This window comes from Lepisma saccharinum, chromosome 8 (genome assembly GCF_977018435.1).
Source record: "Lepisma saccharinum chromosome 8, izLepSacc3.1, whole genome shotgun sequence".
NCBI lineage: Eukaryota > Metazoa > Arthropoda > Insecta > Zygentoma > Lepismatidae > Lepisma > Lepisma saccharinum.
Window position 1 is genome coordinate 84,578,208 of NC_139236.1, and position 19,339 is coordinate 84,597,546.

General features: G+C 39.1%; 1 protein-coding gene across 2 annotated transcripts in view; it reads left to right on the forward strand.

Moving 5' to 3' along the window:
* LOC145991233 (RNA-binding protein 24-like) overlaps positions 1–19,339 on the forward strand; it is a 153,723-nt gene that overhangs the window by 115,788 nt on the left and 18,596 nt on the right. The window contains exon 4 of one of the 2 annotated variants that reach the window (XM_083127192.1): positions 6,150–6,200. The exons of the other annotated variant lie outside the window; for it this stretch is intronic. Within the exon in view, the coding sequence (XP_082983318.1) occupies positions 6,150–6,200 (51 nt within the window). The remainder of the gene's footprint in view (positions 1–6,149; positions 6,201–19,339) is intronic. 2 annotated transcript variants of the gene reach the window in all.

The following is a 19,339-nucleotide window of genomic DNA, read 5'->3' on the forward strand; positions in this document are numbered from 1 at the left end:
CCCATCTCCATTATCCAATGAGATATAAAGAAATGGTGCAAATGCCGCATTTTATGTAAAACCATGTAGTTTAAACGGAAAACATATATTATACCTCAAAATATGTAAAAAAAAACAGTAAAAAATATATTAAAAAACATGAAATTCATGTACGCCGCACCAAAAATTGAAATTCTGCCATATTTATGTTTTTCTTGGTTACATACAACTAAAAGATAGAAGGGAAAATTATTTAATCACATCAAATCTGGCTCCTAGTGATGACATCACCTCGTGCCCGAGCATTTTGAGTGATGAACTCGCGATCACGGTCTCAGGTTCGAATCCTGCCGTATACATGGGTGTCCCACTGCTTATGCCACTTGCTCATCATAGTCATTCACATTCGTCGTTGCTATTCGCATTAAAGAGTCAGAAAAGCGACATAAAAGAAGAAAATGCAAAGAATTATGGTAAAAAAAAAAACAGCGAAACTACCACTCATGATGATTGCTGGATACTGGTTCGACCACAGAGCCTGTAGTTTCAGTGCGCAATGCGATAGTCAACCCAAAATTCATTACGCATATCTGTGGACCATATCTTGGTGGCATTACACGTGTTTTGATAATCGAACATGCACGCCGCTGCTTGTTTATTGTGCTGGCTTACAGCCAACCCTTATGGGTGCACAGATAAAGCATGTGCTTATTGCATTCATTGATCCAACGATAAGCACTTAAAGGAAATCTATATGTATAATATTTGACATGCAATGTGACCATTACGACCCGCATATTCATAATACAATGTGTTTGCAACTTATTGCGTCACAATGGCGCTCAGTTGGGGCCAGCAGGAAACCAGGATTGGAAATCACATGTGGGTTCGTGTAAATATGTTTGTCAGTGACAAGCTACATGTCGTGTCAGGTTTTGCGAGCCAGAATTCCAGGAAATAACTTATGATTCAAAGGGTACCTACACCAATGAGGAAAACTTGTCTCTAAATATGAATATCAAGAAGCTAAAAAGCCAATGTCCTATTTGGATACTTTAGGAAGAATAGGGCAGAAGTATTACTATGACGTAAAATATCTTCCTAACAAAGTAATAGGCCTCCTCGTTGGTGCAGTGGTAACGTCGTCGCTTTGCAATCAAGGGGTTCTGTGTGGAGGCACATAGTGGTTCGGATACCACTTTAAACTGTAGGTCCAGTCTTGATTAGCCTTCCGGGGAATGAAGTGGACTTAAAATAATAAACTCAAACAAAGAAATTATTAAATCCAAATATACATATATACATTCATGGTGTCTCCAAAAAAACACAAAAAAAAAACACTATTATCACTCCCATCAAGTTTGTAGCACATTTACGACTGAACATTTTAAAACAATCGTCTTTGTTTCATTGAAGAACTAGAAAGAAATTTAATCTCATATTCAGTAATTTGAGTTGTAGTTTCTCGATTGGGGCAAAATTAATATAGAACTCGTACAATATGTTACAAAATGAGTAATCGGATTTCAAATGCTTGTATAGGCCTATTTGGTTCGTACAAAGTCAGAGTGGTAAGTGATACGTCAATCTGAAGGAAAACTCATCTCAATTCATATCATACCTTATGTAGTTCTCTAGTTAAACATGAAGGTGATAGAGGAATTCGTATCATACTCGCTCCACTTCTCACTGACTCCACAGCTGTTAAGATGCGATTTTTCAGCTCATCCAAAGTTGGTCTCCTGCAATGGACTTCCTGAGTCTTCTGAGGATACATTAAGGATGCTGTGTACCCGCTATTGTTATCTACAAGTCTGGATGAGCTTGAAAATCGCATCTTAACTGTAGTGGAGTAAATGAGAATGGGCATTACAAAAGAGGGTATGGCATGAATTCCTCTACCACTTTGATGTTTGTATAACTAAGGACGTCACCTCAAGTACTTGTAACGGATGATAGGAATTAGGATGAGTTTTTCATCATATTGACGTACCACTTACCGCTGTAACGTTGTAATTTCAAGTATTTGGGGGGGGGGGGGCTTTGAAAGCTGATTAATCATTTTGGAATACCCTGAACTGTCAAGTAGTATGATATGCTTTCAAGCTGACGTTAAGATCCTTCTTAGGAAGTGAATTCCACGAATCTTTTTATTCAGTTGCTCAAAAAGACTGATTATACTCTCTAAAATAAATCGAAGCCGATTTTAGCACAATTACAGAGAAAATAATAAAAACAGGAATCGTTTCATGAGTAGATTTTCTCAGAATATCGACCAGGCGAGTTCTGGAAAGGTTTCGAAGCTTTTAAGAGCTAACGTCACTCTAATCTTTAGGGTAGAAGCTGGCTTCACTTCTATCTACACTGAAGATAAGAGTGTCGTTAGCTCTCGAAAGCTTGGAAACCTTTCCAGAACTCACCTGGTCGATATCGAGAGAAAATCTATTCATCATTCGTAATCGGGGAAAGCTTCAAGACTTACTTCTAGGAATCGTTTCGTTGAAATTTTCGGGGTAATATTTCGGAGACATTGAAATCGAAGTGCTCACCTTTGCAGGTTGAGACAGTGGAAATTCAGATTGTACATTCAAATTACAACTTACGTTAGGTTATGTACAAATAATAAGTATCATAATGTTTTTTTTTTTAGATAGTTTGAAGCTTAGTTTTAGTATGATTCTGGCCAAATGGAGCCTGAAATTTCATTCCAGAGATTTTTTCCTCAACTGCATCTCTTCACCACATCCGATTAGGAGTCAAACATAAAGACGAGGAAAATTTCGCACATAGAACACTTGGACAAGCAAACACAGGAAAGAAAGAAAAAAAACTCGAACCCAAGTGCGTTCCATGCTCTAGCCTGGCAAGGAGCCTTCTATCTTCGGCTCATCAGCGCAGAGCAAAGACGCTTTCGTAATGTCTCTTTTTTTTCTTCTTCTTTCGCTTCTCCGACGCGCCTACACAGTTACAACCCACGGGGACAGAAATAGAGTCCCGTCCGTATCTCACACTGAGGGAAAACACACATCAGAAACCGCTCTTTCCTGGATGCCAGAGTCTTCAGACAATACATCGCGTCTACAAGAAACAAACACACTTGACACTGTGCAAACTTACTACGGAGAGTCCGTACTTCATAACATCAGGATGTTGATCCATATGTTGGTTTCTTCAAGTCACATTTCAGCTAAAAGATTAAGGTTATCTGTTCGGTGAGGATTTTAATATCTCTCGCTCTCTCATCCCTTCTTCCGCTGGGTATAAATCATTCGGAAATGTCATCGAACCGAATATTTCTGAACTCTTAAATCTGGGAATGTGAATCATCATATTTATCATGGATGTGATGGTGGTGTCAGCAAGGACCTAACTTCCATAATTGCTCTCTAGATGGAGTAGTGGTAACTGCTGCCTCGGAATCAAATAATCTCAGGTTCGACCGCTGTCCCGATGGTCCTAGTTGGGCATAAAGGTGGACTTAAAAGTCATTAGATGAGGGTAGGGAAAAGCAGCCTGAAAAAATGGTCAGAATCCACTAACGGAATGATTTTGCCAGAAACCCCCTCTCTCGTTCACTAGATTTCAGGATAAAGTCTTGTCAGTCACTTGTTCTCTGCTCTAATGGGCATGTCCTTCACTTCAACCGCAATTCTTCTTATCCTGTCTCTTACGCCTCATCTATTATCTGATATCTCCTTCATCCTAGGACATTTTCCCAATTAACCAGCAGTTCCTCCTTTGCCGGTTTCTACTTCTGGCAACCTACTGTCAACCTCACTTCCACGCAGTACACCTTGGACTACAGTCTTGCAGGCTAACGAGACTCTGGCGCGTAGTTGCACAGCCAGTACAGTCCTTCGTGGGGCACGTGCTTGTTGCGTACATATTATATCTGTGATTGTCCACTCAATTTCATCCTATCACCACAAACTCTGCCCATTGCTTGCATGTAAGTACTTTTCGAGACATTTCAAGTAAGTCTCCAGAAGGAGATGTGGGAAAGTAACTTGCAGATATTCCAGACTATATAACTCGCTTACTTTTAAGGATTAAGTCCCAAAAAAAGTATATTCAGAGATTGAGGGGGCAAAGATGAAGAAATTTTGTTGGAGAATGAGGAGGGAAAGGAAAAGTGCTTACAGCGAAGAATGGACTGACAGAAGTGATAATCAATATTACTGTTACTAGGTCTTTGAAAATCAAGTCCGTGGAAATAATTGTTGCACTTTCTTCATCAATAAGGCAAGGGATAATCACTTAAGTGTTACATTTTTTACAATAATGAAGCATTGTGTGATGATCAAATTGTTTCAATTTATTCAATTAGCAAATTTTCGTACAGGTAATGAAGTCCAGTTTTGGCATGTACTTACTTTTTTTCCTCTAGAAAATAGCTCGTTACATGGTGATTTTCTCATCGCATTTCCGAAAAAATGCATGAGAAGCCCCAGCAAATCCACCGCGTAACGAACCGTAAAGTTCGTGGGATCTTACCAAGAGGTTAACCAATTAATCAATGGGTGATGTAAGTTACTCATCATTCATCCTCTGATGAGAGCACTCGTCATTGGCATGACGAGTTAACGCTTGGCAATGCGAAAGGTACAAATACATTAAGGAACTAAACTGCAGAAAAGACAATGGTCACTCGTTGGGTTTTGTGAACCTTTGAACCTGAATCATGGTTGGGTGTTAGGATAATTACCTGTTTATCTGATGAATTAGGCTGAATAGAATATACGAAGTCCTCTGTTGGCTTCTCAATTTGTCGACCAGAGCGTCGTCTCACTTCTTCCCTACTGCTCTCCTAACCACTCCTCCCTTCTCAACTCCAATCCAAAAGTCAGTCCCCTCTCAGCTTGTCTCACCTCTATATCACTAGACCATCGAGCTCTTCCTCTATGCCGAATCGTGTTTTTTTAATTGCCACCATGCAAACCGCTGACTCTATAACCAGAAGAAACTACCTGTTTCCTGAATGCTCAGGAGGTTTGCATGGCACAACACTGTGCATTGATTACATGCCTCAGAGGCTGAGACAACTGAGAAAAACAAGTGAATGCCCTGGTCAACGTGAAGCATTCAGAGAGACTTTATAAAATAAACATATAATCTTAGGGATTGATACGGTACATGCCTAAACTGGAATTCATTGCTTTGTGAAATGATGACATGTGGTGTAGGTTATGCCTTGTCTAAATTTTCATGTAATCAAATTCAATATAACTACAAATTCATGCATTGGAATGTAATAATTTGTTGATTTTTTCTCCATAGATGCCAGGGGTAATTGTATTATTATTATTGTTTTTTTGATAGTAAACCTGATGCAATAAGTAAACGGTTTTTGTTTTTTTGTGACGATAATTTAATTTGTACATTTTCTTCAGTAATGTTGTGATAATTTAACTGTTGCAATTTCTCCAGAAGTGAACCTGGCCTGGCGTTATCATTGGTGCTTTTTTCGATAGTCAAAGCGTGGAACAATAATTTAATTGTCGTGTGATTTTCACTATTAAAGCCAGGGTGATCATATCATTGTTATATTGTCTACAATAGTGAAACCTGAGCCAATACATTAATTCCTATGTTTTCTTCAATAACGAAACAAGGTGATAATTGTTGTCTTATTTTCTTCAATAATAGGACGATAATTGATTTTTGTAAATTTCTCCAGAAATAAACGTCGTTTGGTCCTATGTCATCCATGCTGAAGGCTGGGGTAATAATTTAATTAAAATTTCCTTATGGTAGTTAAGCTCTAGGTTTTCATAATAAAATGCATTATTCCTTGAAAGTAAAGCAAGCGGTAATAATTTAAGTATTGCATTTTCTTCAATAGTGAACATAGAATGATGATTAGTGATCTTCCATAGTAAAACGTTAGATGATAATGGTTTCATTTCCCACAAGAGTAAAAACATGGGTTTGTAATATGATTGTTGCATTTTCTTCAGCGGTGAAGCATAGGGCTATAATTCAATTGTTGAATTTTCCTCAATAGTGAAGCTCAGCTCTCTGGCGAAATCTGAAGTGATAATTAAGCTGTTGTGTTTTTCTCTTTCAGTAATATTTATCCACTATTTCCGTATGCGCACTACATTTGTTTTTGTAAGATTTTGTTTTGTTTGTTCCTCTAACATTAAATTATGGTTTCTGTTCCCTAATAGGAATGGATTGAGTCGCATTATACCAGGAGACCTGTTTAGTGAGAAAGCCAGGTAGCGTGTTTGTTGATAGGAAGGATTTGTTCAATGTTTTTTTTTCTTCCTCTCCTACTTTTCTTACGCTGGATGGTATTAACTATTTTCTTTACAGCTATGCACGACTATTTTTTTCTCTATTTTTTCATTGATCACTTTGTGTGGTGGTGATTTTTTGGTATTTTGTTGTTTTTGTTACACTTGAGAGCACATGGGTGTGTGGTTATATACGAGGGTTGTCCAGGAAGTAAATTCGGCACGCATGCGTACCACCGCCACCGCAACGCTGCGGTGGCAACATTTGCAAACTGAATTTACTTTCTGGATAATCTAGGTGGTCTGTATTAATACTTCTATCTCTTAGTTTAGTGTATTGCGAGTGCAGAGTATATGCATGGGGTTTGGATGATATAATTATAGACTGAGCTTAGATGTTTTTTTGTATTTGAAATGCTTGACGTTTAAGTAGTGAGAAGAGTCTATTTCTTTCAGTAAATCCTTTCATATGGTATGGTAACTATTGAACGTCTTTAGTTTCGGAGTACAAATGCAGATGACCAATTCCTGAATTTAAGAAGAAAAAAACCCTTGCTATTGCAATAAGTAAACATATACCGGTATCGTATATATATATATATATATATATATATATATATATATATATATATATATTGGTCGTTCAGCTGGTAGAGAGCGTGACTGCCACTCGGGAGACCCAAAGGCTTCGATTCCCAGGGTGGATAATTTCAAGAATGTGCATGCGTGAAGTGGCTCTGGGGTTCACTCAACTTCTAATGACTTTGTACCTTGAGGTGCGGTTAAAGTCTGGCAGAGCGTGGTGCTGATGACATCACCTCCACATTCCCTCATATGCCTTCACACCTTTTATAGGCTACATATACATAGCTATATGATTCATTTCGGAAACGCATACATTACATTAGATTGTATCCAGTCAGTATGTGGATATACGCCTTCATGACGTGGTGCTAAGCACAGGGGAGCACTTTATCTTTTTTTTACCTTTTACCAGTCAGTATGTCATCTTGACTTCCACGTGATGCATATTTCTCTAAAGTAAAGAATCTTCTCTAAAACTCACTTGTTCCAAGGAAATATCTTCTCTCAGTCTCTGAAGATGAGAGTTACTTCAGCTTCTGAAAGCTCATAATATTATCATAAGTTATGTCTACCAATCAAATATATGTAAAACAATCTCTGAGAAATATATATGCCTCCTGAACTGATCTATTTTCTCGCTTAAATAATGGTTCCCTCCTATGGCAAATCCTTGAGATTGTTCATCAATTCAGAAACATTGTTCATTCCCTTCATTTTAAGACGCTACCAAGCTTTCTCATCGCCTCGGGTATTCCTCATGTATTTTTTTATATGGTGTGCAATTTTCTCTTGCGTGTTATTAACGTTACATTAATTTATCAGTAGGCATTATTTACACAAGGCGATACACTTCCTGTGATATTAATGCCACTTCTTCACTTTTCTCTTCACAATGCTGTTTTCTTCTTTTTACTACTCATGTTTTATTCATTGGGTCTGCTCTGTGTTTCCCGTTCGTCATACTTTAGGTCCTTACATTGGCCCATTTTTTAAAATTATTTTTTTCATTCAAGTTTTTCCCATTTTGAACCTCTTTTGACATCCTGGACGTTGTCTGTTATGCTTTACTATTATTACTGATGTTGACATTGAAAGTAAGTTGCAGAAAGTAACTGGCAAAGTAAGTTATAGGCATTTTAGATAGTAACGATAGTAACAGAGTTATTGCATCAACTAAAAGATGAGTTACTATTCGTTCACCATTAACGGGCCTCCCAGATAGCGTAGTGGTAACATTGTCGCCTTGTAATGAAAGGGTCCCGGGTTCGATACCCGGCGCAGGAACATTGCACAGTGATCATACGGTCATTTATCCACATATACCTGAATTACTCAGTGACATGCTGAGTGCATCTACTCATATATACATGCACTATTGGTTGTTACAAAAGCATTCAGTGACACAAATCAATATTTTCATGCACTTTTGCATGTTGCAGTAGCCGTAGGTTACACCCATATATGCTTTCACTCATATGAAATAAAGGTCTTGGGTAACAATCTAGTAATGGGTCTCTTGAGATTTACATTCATGTAACCTAGATATGTTAAACTGACTTTGGTTTGTCCGTTTTCTTGGAATATCGCACGTTTTCTGTGCTTGAACCTTAAATTGTGCATTCTTCAACCCGGGCGTTGTTATTTCAATATTTTTGTTTACTTCTGTCTGGACGCCATGTGGTCGAATTGGCCCACATCTTAAACGACTTCAGAATCTGTTAACAGACTCAACTTGACACTTCCTCTGCAATTTTCTGCGTCGAAATTTCTCTCAGAAAGCGCCCAAATGCCCAGTACAAAGGCAGTCAGTTATAGAATCATGTGGTGAAGGTTTCAACAGGCTCCATGTTGCCCCATTCAACTTTTTTATGGCGCTGTTTCACCTGCGAGTGTGAAACAAATGACGATCTGTGCCCGATGATAGGGAATGCCCAGCATGGCTTGTGCTCTAGTGAGAACAGAACCTGTGTTCACAAAATAAATTAGAAAACACGAAGGATTGTGAAACTGAAGTTTACAAAATCTTCATCTTGTTGCAATGCTTATTCCCCATATTCCAGTGATCCATATAGTTAGTTCCACTTTCAACTACGGTGTGGCACCACAATCTGCAAGATAAACACACACTAAAATTATGTTGTTAGCTAATTTGGGCTAACATTTTGTACATGCGTTTGTAGCATTTCAGTTGTTATACACATGGGGGAAAAGCAGGTAATAATAATATGATACAAATAGTGGAACTAAATTTTTTCTTCATGTCTTGTAGTTATTCTGATCATTTGTTCTTTAAATTTACACTAATACGCAACTAATTCGTAATTGTTACACTACATCTGCGATGCTGCCTGGCTGAGTAATTTAACAAGGTTAAACAGTAATTCTGTGAAGATTTTTAATTTCATTATGCGCTATATATGCTGTGCTACATTGGTGCATGAACTCGTGAATAGGTGGGTACATTCTCTTTATTAGTGATGTGATCAATTTTGCGATCACGATTATCTTAGGTATTTTAGAACCTTGAATCGGAAATTATTTAGCAGCCAGATATAGTGAAGGACTGGTGGGTGTGTTTGTATCGTCAAAGTGTTTCAAGATGGAGGAAGAAAAAGTTATTGTTTTCTGTTTTTCTCATTTTACCGCGCATGGAATTGCTTTGGAGCTCTACAATTGGGCTATAAAGTGGTAATATAATGCATAAGTTACCAAACTGTCGTAAAGTTAAGTCTTTTTATCTGAATCTTTCGTAACAGCTAGACACTGATCCAGTATTGCATTTGAGCGAAATTGGTCAACCTGTTTCAATACGTGGTGTTGCAATCTTCTGCAACAAAGTTTGGAAAATACGCTTCGGAGGGTTCATGCGAGGACACATCTGTAGGCCAAGTAAAGTTTATTTCTTCTTCGAATTTTAAAGCAATTTTACCCTTAGGCCTGAATGTTCCCTTCCCCTCTATCTCCATATAAAAACATTTTGAAACAAAATTGGTTCACTGCAAATCTAAGTCACTCCTAATAATTCAAAATTTGCTCCCCCGACGCGCTGGAGGGTTGAGCATCAGAACCCCCTCCTTTTTTTATATACTGTCGTGATTAAAACAAATATAATTATTTCGCCGTGAGTTTTCATGTCCATAATTAGATTCAAAATGTTTCTTGTTGTAAACCCCTTCCCCCCCCAGCCTCCAAATGTCAACCTCACTCCACGTAGTACTCGTACAACCCGGTAACTGCAGTCTTGCAGGCCAGCGAGGGTCTGGCGCTTGGACCTAGAGCCAGTATAAGGAGATTCTGGAGTCCCAGGAGACAGACATTGACATTAGCTATGGTAAGGGGTTGGACCTCATATAATGCGACAGTCAAAGTCCTGGCACACCAACAATTTTGATTCCAATCAATTCAATCATTGTATCCTTTCAAGAATCATTGGATGATCATTATTTAAAAGAATATTCACTTCCGTAAGAGAAGGGCCTCAGTTATTTTTGGCATCAATTTTCGAGCTTAATTTTCCCGTTTTCCTCTCTCGATACTTAATTGCCAAACATAATAAGGAAACAATCATATTTGTGTCACGCGAAATAGATGTTGTGGTAAATGGAATAGGCCTGATTTATAGCACAGTAGGCGTTACACACTACACCCAATAATGTACTAGTTATAACAAAGGACTTGCAACACTATATCATGCAGATGTTTATTGGAATATCATTAAGTCTCTTGTATTGAATGTCGCAAGTAATTGCTGGTTTTGGAGGAAATATCATGGCGTCGAACAGACACAGCGGGTGCCTTAAATAATACATTATCGTGTTTGTGTTGGTAACAGAGGACGCACTGACACACGAAATATACACAGAGTTATTCTTTATAAGACTCCCATATTACGCACGCGTTTATTCCAACCCTTTTCGACGGAGATAAGATCTTTGTTGGGAAAGTTGCGTTTCATTGCACGAAAGCTCTATTCCCCAGATGAAGTAGAGGACTGGTTATCGAGTATAGTTACGTCACGTATGGCAGAGTTTGTATGAATTTTACATTACGTAAGCTTTATTGCCACACTAAATATGAAACCTGTTGGTTTCGTGCTAAAGGTTGGCCCTGAATTGTCATCGATATCGGTATTGTGATAAAACACGGTTTTCCGAAGCAGTGAATAGAAATAGGAAAAATACACTTCTGCTCACAACCTCGTGCTGAAATCAGCCCACACACACAAGAAATTCAATTTATGAGCTTTAAATGTATCTATTGAAGTAACTGTAGGCTACGTGTAATTGGTTTGTCGTTGGTCGAAACTTCTGATACGATGCATTTTAATGCATCAGCTGAAAACATGCGTCAAGAGGTATCAACAGACAGAATTGTACTTCGTACTTGATTTGGTGATTTCCTCTATTTTACTTCGCTTTCAGTGCCACTTCTGGCTAATTCTCGAAGATGGGAATGAGTGATGATATGATTAAATTGATGAATGGACATTCACAAACATCCATGCCCAGGCCGGGATTTGAACCTGGGACCCCTGGCCACGGGGGCCGGCTACTTGGTACTTGAACCAAGCTTTGATGGAGTTGTTGCACTCATACGTTTCGTTACATCATTAATGGACAACTAGTTGCCATGCATTTTTCGGTTCATTCTCCTTAATCGTTACGATGCTGGGTCAACATTGACATTTTGGAAATCACACCTGGAATCGAACCCAGGGCCGCTCCCACCAAAGGCTAGAGCACTAACAATTTGGCAACGAGGGAGCTCGTATGATTTTTAAAGTAACTTTAATTTTTCAGGTAGGGCATGGCCCCATTCCTCCCCCCATTATGGACGTCCATGTTTGGAACGTTTCAACATGGAAGTAGCTCGCTACAGCAACATACACACACAAAAATAAATGCATCAGTTGAAACAAAAAATTTATAAAGTCTGTAGCTTATACCAAATGCTTACGTGCATCGTCCAGAAAGATGCAGGAAGGTGCATCAAAATGCATCATATGGTGCACTCTGGTGTACAAACGTTACACACAAATGCATTGAAGTGTACACCTGATTCGACGTAGATTTTATCCATTTTTTCTGTATTATAAACAGCACATGTCAGTTGACACTACACTATGGTGAATTCAGTCGAAAACAAAGAAAAAAATAAAGTGCCCCCCTGTGCTTTGCAACACGCCATGAAGGCGTACAGAGGGTGTGGAGTTAAGGCCCTTCGGCGGGGGTGGTGTGATCAGCACCACGCCCCTGGCCGCATTTATCTCCCAGAGTATCGGACCCTTCCCGATGGCGAAGTGGTAGCGTCGTCACCTTGTAATCAAGGGGTCCCGGGTTCGACACCCGGTGGAGGCACATAGTGGTTCGAATCCCACTTTAAACTGTAGGTCCAGTCCCGATTATCCTTACTGTGCATAAAGTGCAACTTAACCAACCAACCAACTCCCAGAGTATCCTCCAGCACCGGAGTCGCTTGAACAGATGGAAAGAATCCCGGTTCTCCCCTCCCGGAATCGAACCCGGGTCTCTCGCATGGTAGTCAGACGCCCTAACGACTGATCTAAGCAAAATGAATTGGTTCGAATCCATGGAGGGTGAAACAAGACAGAGTAGCTCGGCGCTAGTGTGACTGCGCACACTAATGTGTACACCAGTGTAAAAGTTCGATCGAAACCGGTTCCAATGTGACCATACCTTTACTAAAAACCTAGCCAACACACTGGCCTCCCAGGTTCCCTGATGTAAATACCATTTCCACTTTTTCCCGCCAACGGAGTCTGCGGTTGTGGCAGTCTTGCTTACATATCCTTCTGAATGTTCCATTCAATCCGCTACACATTTGCCACACATAAAAGCAGTCAAGGGGCAGCGTCAATATTTATGTGAATCTTCCTATTCCTGTTAATGCTTTGTTATTGTTGGCAGTGTTAATTGTATGTTACGCCCTCGGCATTACGGCTGGTAGATTTCAGCAATTATTACTGCATTTACGATGTTTGACCAGTAAAGAATGTATTCTGCGAAAAACCTGAAACACCTTGGTAATAAAAATCGACAGTGTATCCAACTTCTTATGGTTCTTTCTTACTTTTGGGTTGCTATCCTTTTCTACTCTGTGCCTTGAATAAACATGGTACCGAGAAGGCTTTGTAAAAATCCAGACGAGAACAAGGCATATGTGTAAAATTGGGAAGTAGACTGCGATTAGTGTCCGAGAGGTAGTTGTTTGATTGGTGGTCAAATGTCGGACAGCAACACTCAAAAGGAAGTCATATATAAAGAGACGTTGACACTTTCGTTAAAAGCTGTTTTGAAGCCATACAGCTTTTTTACTGTTTACAGTTCATATTTTAAGCACATCCACCGAAAAGGGGCTAAGGTTGGTCAGAACCTTCCCTTGAACTATCCATAGTTGCTACCAGTAGTTCAACCCCTCCCCTTAAATTCTTGAATATGTTTATGAACACAGTACAGTCTTCTTGGGGAAACCCCCCTCTTAATTCGTAACTTCTTTATATATTGGCAGTATCATTTCCATGAAGTACGTCCCGAAAACTGCATTCTTGCAAGCTAACGAAGCTCTGGCGTTTGGACCCGTCCGGTGTAATCATCTGAGAGGTTTGTATTCTGCCTCCCACCCATGCATGCTTGCTGATGATTGAACCCGGGGTCTTTTGGATGCTAAGCGATAGTATAATCATGTGTATTTGTGACTGTCTCGCCAATGGTTTAATGTGGTAGAAATCGACATAGAATAATGCAAATACGTTGTACACAAAGGATTTTCTACGGCTGTAATTCCGTGAGAAATATTTTGCCAACAGGCTATACGTATCCCGGCCTGGACATCGGGTGTTCTTAGTGAGTGTCCTTTCATCAAATTCATCATATCATCACTCATCCTCATCTTTGCGATTAGCCAGACGTGGCAGATAAGCGAAGTAAGATAACCTAATTCAATCAATCAATCAACCATAACACGTGTAAAATATAACCTATTTGAGTTTTGGTGAAATTCTTTCAAGGTTTGCAACCCTGTAAGATGGAAAACAAAGACTCCCATATTGATCCCGGCGAATGGTCAGTCAGCACACATCAGAAAGGTCGAGAAATTTCTGTCATGCACTAACGAGGATTTCGAAGTCGTAAATAAATTTACGACGGAAGCTGACATATTAGTGGCAATTGCCTCCATGGGCACCGACATAATGAAACTCCATTGGGCCAGCAGAGGCCGTTAAATTGCATTCTTCTCTCTCAACCAACCAATGTTTTTTTTTTCTCTCTGAGGTGAAAACCAATATAATCCCTCCATCTCGGTCCATTGTAGGCTGCACGTCACAACGCAATGTTAACAAATTAAGCCTTTTCTCTGTTCACTGACAATAGTTAATTGCACCCAAGGTAATTCTGGCTTGAAATATGGGTCTGTCTATTTTTTGCAAATCGAATTTGCCTCCCTAAGTGCTCCTTTTTAACTGCCAGGGGCTAGCGCCATCTTTGTAGTGTTGGATGCAAAAATGGCAATATTGTTTTTAGCATTTTGTGTCTAGTGTTTCTCTAGAAACTTTTACAAATCAATATAATTGTTGTTAATTACTCAGCTGTATAAGTTACTTCCATCATTGTTATCATGAGAGTATGGCAACAACATGATCCGCTTACGAGTGAGTGAGTGAGGTGAAAATGCTGCATAACTAATCCAACAAATTTACTCAAAGTTATGCATAGCACTTTCATGAATTTTCACTCACGTAGTACATTCAAGATTTGCATCCTGTTTACAGTCTGTTCGTGATTTTTCAGTTTCACCTACTTTGTCTCAGAAGATAATGGTACGTAGCCTGTTCTTGATGTTTCGACTACTTTGTCCAAGGAGATAAAGGCATTTAGCCTGTTCATGATTTTCCACCCACTCTGTCTCAGGTCATGCGCTCCGACTACGTGGGTGCTCCGGGGCTCGAGCACCCACATAAATAATCTTGTGGGTGCGCCGCACCCACAAGATTTTTAGTTTGATAAAAACAAAATAAAATAAATATTTCTCACTTGCCATTATCAAAAAATAATAAGCAATTAAAACATTGAGATGGGACAGACTTTGATAAAGACAAGCTAACATTGGACACGGACATGTTTCTAGATGTGTGCAGAACGAACAAAGAAAAAGTGGCCAACTTGTCAGACATTACAAATATTTCAAGTAGAGAAAACAGTGGTCCCATGCCTGAAATGATCACAGAATTTGTGAAGTTTTTACGGGTGATTTTAACTATACCTGTTACTTCTTGTACCTCTGAGCGGTCATTTTCAGCACTTAGACGATTGAAAACGATTTTGCGGTCAACAATGACCCAAATAATATTGAATGATTTGGCAATTTTGCATGTTCATAAAGAAATGACTAAAAATATTGACACTACCAAAATTGCAAACAAATTCAGAAGTGTAAATGACGTAAGAAGGAATGTGTTTTATATTGAAAGTTAACTGTCATGATTATTATTATTTGGTACATAAAGTTAGTCATTTTGTAGTTTCTGTTCACAACAAAATCCTTGAATAATTCATTCTGCAATACAATTAAAATTATTTGCATTTATGCAGATTTTTTCATTTTAATTTGTATGAATGTGGTATTTTCTTTTAGTAACGTGTTGATAATATCATTGCCTCTTGCAATCATTGTGCATGTAAGTTGTTTAAAGTATACAATACTTGATAATTACAGATCTATCCGCCATTGATATGCACCCACAGAAATTTTGGAAAGTCGGCGCCCTTGTCTCAGGTGATAATGGTGTGTAGCCTGTTCATGTCACGATTTTTACTCCATTTATTCCCTGGGATAAATTTGTGCATATTCATGAATGATTGTTCACCCACTTTTTCGTCGGGAAATAATGGCGTGTAGCCTGTTTATGATTCTTCACCCATGTTGTCCAAGGCGAATAGCGTGTTCATAATTTTTTTTACTCGCTTTGTCTAAGGAGACAATGATGTTCCTGATATTTCAGTCATTTTATTTCTCGGGAGAAAGTTCTGCTTAGCACATTCATGATTTTCACTGTTTTTGTTTTTCTGGGACTAAACTTGCGCATATTTATGAATGATTTTTCACTCACTGGTTACTGGAAATAATGGTGTGTAGCCTGTTCATGATTTTTCATCCACTTTATTTCCAGATATGATGATGATTAACCTGTTCAGAATGTTTCATCCACTTGGAGGTTGTTCGAGTTGATGTTTCAGCCATTTTGTTGTCAGGAGACAGTTTTACATTACACTTTCATGATTTTCACTCTAGCATTGGCATGAACTCGTGCATACTAATATTTACTTTTTTTCACCCACTGTGTTCTTCTGATGATGTTTATATTTTCGAACTCATTGTTTGCCAAGGGAAAATGGTGTGCATAGCACAATGATGATGATGTTCAAAATTTTACTTAACAGTATTTACTCCACTAGTAACGTCGAGAATAGGCCTATTTTAAAACTGGTATGTTGACGATCAAGATATCCACAGTACAAGAATCTTTATGTCCTCGTTGTAGTGTTCAAGTAAACGATAGTGCCACATCAGCTTCTGGAGGGAATCCAGATCAGCTAACCTAACCATCATTTTTCTTCCACGTGGCGCAACCATAGAAAAACTTAAAAACAATTGACAAACGAGAATGCTTTTTGGAACCTTTCAGGTTCTGCTTCTTGTCGCATCGTCCAAGGCCAAAAAAACATGTGTGAAGATCTCTTTGACATGCAATTTGATACAGCTCCTTCCAAGAAGAAAACTCCCACAATTACATGCCTATCTAGCTATACGACTCCGTTTGGAGCTCCTGCAAGCCAATGATAAGCAGATAAGATGTCTAACTTGTCTGGATACCCCATATTAAGACATGCATATGGGAGCACTATGGTGTATGACGAAAACATGCAGGAAACTTATATTTAGTGTATGTCAACGTTTTCTCTTCCACAAGTTGATGAGTTACTACATCTTCTTTTCTCAAGCATCCCTTCAGTGGCATGGAAGGCTTCCAGTTCGTTTCACCATTGTTGATAAGTGATGTTTTCTTAACAATGCACTCCTATCTTTAACCAAGCTTGTGCTGGTATATGAGTCCTAGATTTTTTTGCCAATTTTTTTACATTTTCAAAACTCTGCGGAGTCTACCGCTTCGGAGATTAACTCTGTGTAGTATAATGGTACTTGCACCATCATTATTAGCACCACTGCTCCACATTTCTTGATTGTTGCTTACAACATAGTGGTGCAAATTGTGTACTGCTTGGGAAACAGCTCAAAAATTTACCACCTGGTGTAGAAAATACTGTACCAATAATGCAATTCAGAAAAAAAAATCCAAAACGCTATTAGTTAGAATGAATGAGAGTACAGAAACTGACTTACATACATTTATGTTTGCCTCAGTTATCCCGTGTAAAAAATGTAGCTTACACAGCTGCTAATCCAAGTTCGCTTTCGGAAAGGGGGTAACGAACAAAACTCACGGAAATTTTGAAGTTTCACTTGGTCTACAATTTTTCTGTCACACACATTTTGAAGAAGTGTGATGAGTGGTTTAGAAAAGGGAGTGGAAGGAAGTCAAGTCTTCAATTTTGTAACCACAATAACTGCCGTATAATGCCTGAGATGGCTGGTTTAGTATTGCATTTGCGAGAAATCGGCCAACGCGCTTCAAGATGATTTTCAAACGGATTTTCCCTTTGTTGCTCGAGCTTTAGATACTGTTGAAATTTTCATATCTCTGTCTAGATTAGTTTCGCGATCCAAATTCCATAAATTGAGAGCTGTTAAACTGAAATTTTCAACTAAATGGCACATGCAGTACATATAGATATTTGCATTTCAGTGACTCTTCAATATGGTCGGTTTTAATAGTAATTGAGCGTTGAAAAATCCTTATTAATACGCGTAAAATATTCTTTACTACATTTCCTGCCCATGTAATGATTAATATATTCTAATGCAAAGCCAAAAGTCGTGATGTCACTAATGAAATCGTTTAATTTCGGACGATTTCCAGCTGCTAGAATTTCTGATACATTGGAAATGAAATTGATATCCTGTACTGAGTCGATCTGAGTTTGTGTTTAAGTACACTTTATGCACAGATGGGCTAATCGGGACCAGACTTTCAGTTTAAGGAGAGATCCGAACCACTATATGCCCCAGTCGGGTATCGAACCCGGAACCTCTTGACTTTGCTGAGTCGAAAATATGAATGAAAATAATAATAATAGGGTATCCACGATAGCGTGGTGGTAACGTTGTTGCCTTGTAATCAAGGGGGTCGGATTACCGGTGGAGGTACATTATGGTTCGGATCACACTTTAAGTTGTAGGTCCAGTCATGATTAGCCTATGTCTGCCCAAGGTGAAGTAAGAACTTTTAAGAACTAATATTAATTGATAATCCTAACTAGTCGTGTGCACAATGTTTTATGTTTCTGGTGCCTTTAGTTCTTAAGGCATTGGAACTGGCACGTGCTGGCACAGTGTTTCAATCTGGTTAGCACCTTGAAACATTGAGGAAACTTTTGTTTGCGACTGTTGGACGAAAAATGAGGTACATGAAAACCAAAACCAGCGTTCCAGCACCTTGGCGAACCATATGCGTTCCGTGCGGGTGGGCCGCACGCATTATTAGTTCCCTTCCACGATGCGTTGGGTTGGAAAAGAAAGAGGCCAAAAAAAAAATTAGATACACTATCTTCCCTGTGCAGTTGACAGCGCGACACTTCCACTCCTGCAGCATGTTACAGCATACGCACTCCCAGTGCCAAAAATAAACATGCGACATGTAAAACAGTGGTGGGATTTCTCCCCACCATCTTCAAGGCCTGGCGTGCTACCAGATATGTCCTTACTGATCATCACCCGTTCAACGTCTTTCGCTTGTCGACAGTCAGCTGTTCTGCGTTTTTACGTCTCGGCTACAGGATACTCTTCACGCTGGTGGAGGACAAATATGGCGACCATTATCCACGTGCCGCCATGATCCGATTGTGTGTCAGCCTTGTGTGATTCACGTGGGACAAAAAACAGTAAACCTCGCTCTGTTTTTAAAGTTTATAATTTTTTTCCACGCTAAAATTAGAACCATCCAATTTATGGTACATTTAAGTGAACTCATATCAATGTGCGTGTCTCCATCTTGCAATATGGCGTCTTGTGCACACAACAGTACAAGAAACAGTAGAGAAGAAGGTGGTAATATGGAACACTGCTGGTAATATGGAACACCCTCTATATCTGAAGTACACGCTGCTGCACTCTAGTGATGACACTTGTCACTTGTGTCTTAGCTTGCCCTGAAGGTCATATGACCGCTACAGTCTGCATTTGTGTAATGGCGGGCGTTCGAGAAGCACTTTTGTTTTCCGTCGAATTTCAAACCTTGGGAAAGGTACATGCTTGTATTCTGGTTTTGATGATCTACAGATGATATTCAGAACCAAACACTTTACTGTCGTGTATGTACGCAGAGGTTAAATGTTTCACAC